General features: G+C 42.2%; 1 protein-coding gene across 1 annotated transcript; it reads right to left on the reverse strand.

The window, feature by feature from the left end:
- Positions 1-633: 633 nt before the first annotated feature.
- Positions 634-3,047, reverse strand: LOC104593770 (chalcone isomerase-like protein 2). The gene is made up of 5 exons (XM_010253759.2): positions 2,907-3,047; positions 2,264-2,347; positions 1,490-1,645; positions 1,136-1,362; positions 634-1,027 (listed from the first exon to the last, which is right to left on the reverse strand). Coding segments are annotated over exons 1-5 (630 nt in total). The 5' UTR covers positions 2,908-3,047; the 3' UTR covers positions 634-865.
- Between the last annotated feature and the right edge of the window lie 1,053 nt (positions 3,048-4,100).

Here is a 4,100-nt window from a genome sequence, read left to right on the forward strand (position 1 = left end):
TGAGAAAGCCAACCATGTACCGCCTCAATTGGCCGTATGTTAAAGTAGTTCCATTCCATCTGATCACTACCAGTGGACAAGTGGTGGGCTTCGATTCCCAACCAAAAATAAGCCCATTTTTTCAAGACAATTATGCGTACCCCATGATTCATAACAAGTGGGGAGTTCAGTCAGTGGTCTCACCTGTACTGCATCCGAGACGAATAGAGAGTGAGAGAAGACAGAAGAAACAAAGGAGGTGTTAGAAAAGAGAAAAACAAAAACAAAGAGAAGGAGAGAATGGATTCCATTCAGGAGTTTCGCTTGGCCCATGCTATAGCGAATTGGGCCAGGACCCACTTGTTTCATTTTTCATGGGCTTCCCTTTGCCCTTAGTGGCTGTCAGCTTTAGCGTGGCTTGATTACGAGGCTATCTGGCTATGTACCTTCCATATATATTTTTTTTGTTTAAATTATTTCTCATTAACAAAGCCTCCTTTTTTCTATTTTCTACCAACAAAAAAGAAAAAAAAAATCCAGAGGTTAACTGTAAATGCTCTAAATCGACATCTTCTTTAGGTTCTCAACCAATACTTGCCTTGGTCTCACGTCAATACAGCCACCATCTCAACAGCTGGGCCATTCACATCCATATCCATATTAGATCTTATAGATTAATATATTGCAAACCAAAATCAGCTGGGCTCTTTGTTACACAAACAACTTGTGTGAGCACAACATAACAACGTACACACGCTAAATTATTAAAACTATTTTATTCTTAAAAATGAAGAAAAAAAAAAGAGGAAGAGAGTGAAAGATGAGAGGGCGGCCGGCGGCCCGGCCGGAAATGAGAGGTTCATTCAATTCAGAAATCAGAATTAATTCACTTGGATAACAGGTCTGAGAGGTTGTTGGCCAAGCATGTGATGGTGGTAGCAGACACCCCACTGCTGCCACCCAAATACCATTTCTTCAGCATCTCCGTAACATTGGCGTTCTCCACTTTGATCTTCGCTTCTTCTTTTCCTTCCGTTACAAATGAGATCTGCATTCATATCATCAACATCAATGAATTTGATGGGAACGAAGCTGATGATCTATATAATAAATTAAATTAAATAAATGGTAGCTCTCTAGCTAGCTTGCGTCATGCCTCAGCAGTGGCGGAAGTGGCGGGAAAAGTGTAGGTGATGACAGAGTGCTTCTTGAAGTATTTGGATTGGAAGAATTGAATGAGTTTCTCTAGTGCTTCCTCCTCCTCTTCCTCGTATTTGTCAACCTCTGCCAATCGATCTCTCACCGCACTCTCTAGCTGCACCCCGTACTGTGAACCCTTTATTTCCTTGATCACCACCACTCTCACCAATTTATCAACCGGTGCTGCATGCAACATTATCGTTGGTTAAACCCGGTTCACCCAAATGTATGATTGAGGTTTGTATATATTTGGTTCCAGCCAGGTTCTTATATATATTAGGAATACTCAAGAATTATACCCCTAGCTTACCGGAAATTAGGGCGTCGAAAAAGTCATCATTCTTGGCTAGCTCATTGCCCGACTTGCCTTTCCATTGCTGCAAATGGCTCACAATCTCGGGATCCAGATAAACCCCAATTGCAGTAAATTTGATTTGGAGGAAATGTATCTCAATGTCTGTAATGCCTGTTCATCACCCACAAAGTATATAAAAGTAAGCCACAGCCATCAAATCCAAGCACTAATTTATAATAATGCATCTTTTAAAAATATTTGGGGCCTGTTTGACATGTTTTTCCGTGCGGTCCTTTAGTTGTTTACAAGTCGGGAAGACTGATTTTCAGTCTATTTTTATTTGGCACATGGATGATCTAGCCGCTAAAAGATGAAATGCCGAAAAGACACAAAATAACCATTTTAGGCTGATTTCGGAAAGCTCCAAATGAAATTTCTCATATCTTTCGCGTTTTAATCTCACACGAAAAGACACACATCTGCCAAATGTGCTTTGGGCTACTCAAGTCTTTATGCAAAAGCTCAATCCATCTTTTGCATGTATCTTCCCAAAAATATGCACCAAACGGGCCCTTGATTACTAGAGATCTGTAAAACGCAGTAGAATACTCATAATCATGTATTGGATCTAAGATGTTTTTTATCTGCTTTTTTTTATAATTTTTCTGTTAAAAAATGTAAAATTTAACTGGTTCTGGATTCTGGAACAACCCGGCCGGTCCAATTTTCCACTTCCGGGCCACTTCTAAAAGAATGGTAGATGCATGGTACTAGCGAGTAGCGACTTACCGTGACCAATCAGAGAGAGTGGCTTCAGCGTTGAGATTTCCGGTGGGAAAGGTATCTCATCGACCATCACGGTTTCGGTGCTCACTGCATAAAGTATAATTTCAAAATTCAAACAAACCACCAAAGATGAATAGTTTTTTTGACGGGTAAGAAGATGAATAATTGAAGTAGTAATACTTTAGTAGTAGTAGTAGAGTGGTACGAGCATCTATTTGACTGAACTACAACAAATCAAATTTAATCCAATCAAAGGCAATTAGAATTTAATCTAAGGTTTTCATTGTTTTTCCGTAAGTTATTTATTCGGGTAAATACAGTTATTTGGGTAAGTTTTTCTTGGAAAATATTTAATTGAGTAAGTGCATTTATCATGTTCTTTAATTTCTCATGTAAATAAGATAATGACCATTTACCCTGATAAGTGATCCAAAAAAATAAAATTTTCTTGATCCCCACATAAATCTAAAAAAAAAAAATCATAGGATTCTTAGTCAATAAAAACCAAAATCCCATTGACTAACTTTCTCCCCTCTTAAAAAAAAAAAGAACACCCCCTAAATGTATACATGGCTAACTAGCTAAGGGATTAGAGAATTAATGCACAAACCACAGATGAGAAAGAGAAAGAGAGAGAGAGAGTTACTAGTATAGTTGGTGGAAGAGATGGTACGTTCTTCTTCTCGCTTGAAGGAAAAACGAAATACAGATAGACAGGTAGAGAAAAGTGAGGAAGGATTGGGAGCAGAATGAGAAATTTATTGGGTTGTAAGTTCTAACTAACATACTATTTCTTGGCTCAGCAGTCCCGTCTGCCTCCCCCCAAAACCCGATCCTCTTGGTAGGTACACCTGTATAAGTTAGGTGGAGCTTGTGATTTATCTCATTTTCTTCTATTTGACCGACAGGCCACAGCTTCCACTTAAAATTAATAGCCCTTTGATCCACATCGGAGAATAACGATTTCAATTTGTCATCTCTCTTCTGATTTTCTTTACATGAAAACAACAGAAAGTTTAACATGCCATGAGCAGATGAGCTATTTAACATCTTATGCACCATCAACCAATCCACCTCTGCGTGCCTGCACTAGGCAGCGACAGTCCCACGAATCGTTGTTGAAATTTGACGTTTCTTCTTCATGCTGGGTATGGGTTTGAATGAAAAGCCGCTCACTATCCACCAATCCAATAGTGTAATTTTTAGCATGGTTTTTGATGTAATCGCTTTTGGTCACGTACCATTTTTTGTGATGTATAAATTTTTTTTTGGCTAAGTACCTCGTGTTTGACCTGGTGGTGACGTGCCTTGGTGATGAGCTACTTGGTGGTGAACTTCCTGGGGGAGAACTGCCTGGTGGCGAACTGCCTGGTGATGCTCCCTGGTGGCGAACTGCCTAGGGCAAACTGCCTGGTGGCGAACTGCCCGGTGGCGAACTGCCTGGTAGTGCTCCCTGGTGGCGAATTGCCTGGTGGCGAACTGCCCGGCATTGCTCCCTGGTGGCGAACTGCCTGGCATTGCTCCCTGGTGGCGAACTGCCTGATGGCGAACTGCCTAGTGGCGAACTGCCCGGCAGTGCTCCCTGGTGGCGAACTGCCCGGCAGTGCTCCTTGGTGGCGAACTGCCTGATGGCGAACTGCCTGGTAGCGCTCCCTGGTGGCGAACTGCCAGGTGGCGAGCTACCTGGTGGCGAACTACCTGGGGGCGAACTGCCCGACAGTGCTCCTTGGTGGCGAACTGCCTGGTGGCGAACTGCCTGACGGCGAACTGCCTGGTGGCGAACTGCCTGATGGCAAACTGCTTGGTGGTGAACTGCCTGATGGCAAACTGCCTGCTGGCG

The sequence above is a fragment of the Nelumbo nucifera genome, chromosome 5 (genome assembly GCF_055504915.1).
Source record: "Nelumbo nucifera cultivar China Antique chromosome 5, China Antique-T2T, whole genome shotgun sequence".
NCBI classification, from domain to species: domain Eukaryota; kingdom Viridiplantae; phylum Streptophyta; class Magnoliopsida; order Proteales; family Nelumbonaceae; genus Nelumbo; species Nelumbo nucifera.

Coding starts and splice junctions, on each gene's coding strand:
- LOC104593770 (XM_010253759.2), bottom strand. Junction 1,646..2,263: donor ACTCTCTCTGATTGGTCACG/GTAAGTCGCTAC, acceptor GGTGATGAACAG/GCATTACAGACATTGAGATA. Junction 1,028..1,135: donor CCACTTCCGCCACTGCTGAG/GCATGACGCAAG, acceptor ATATGAATGCAG/ATCTCATTTGTAACGGAAGG.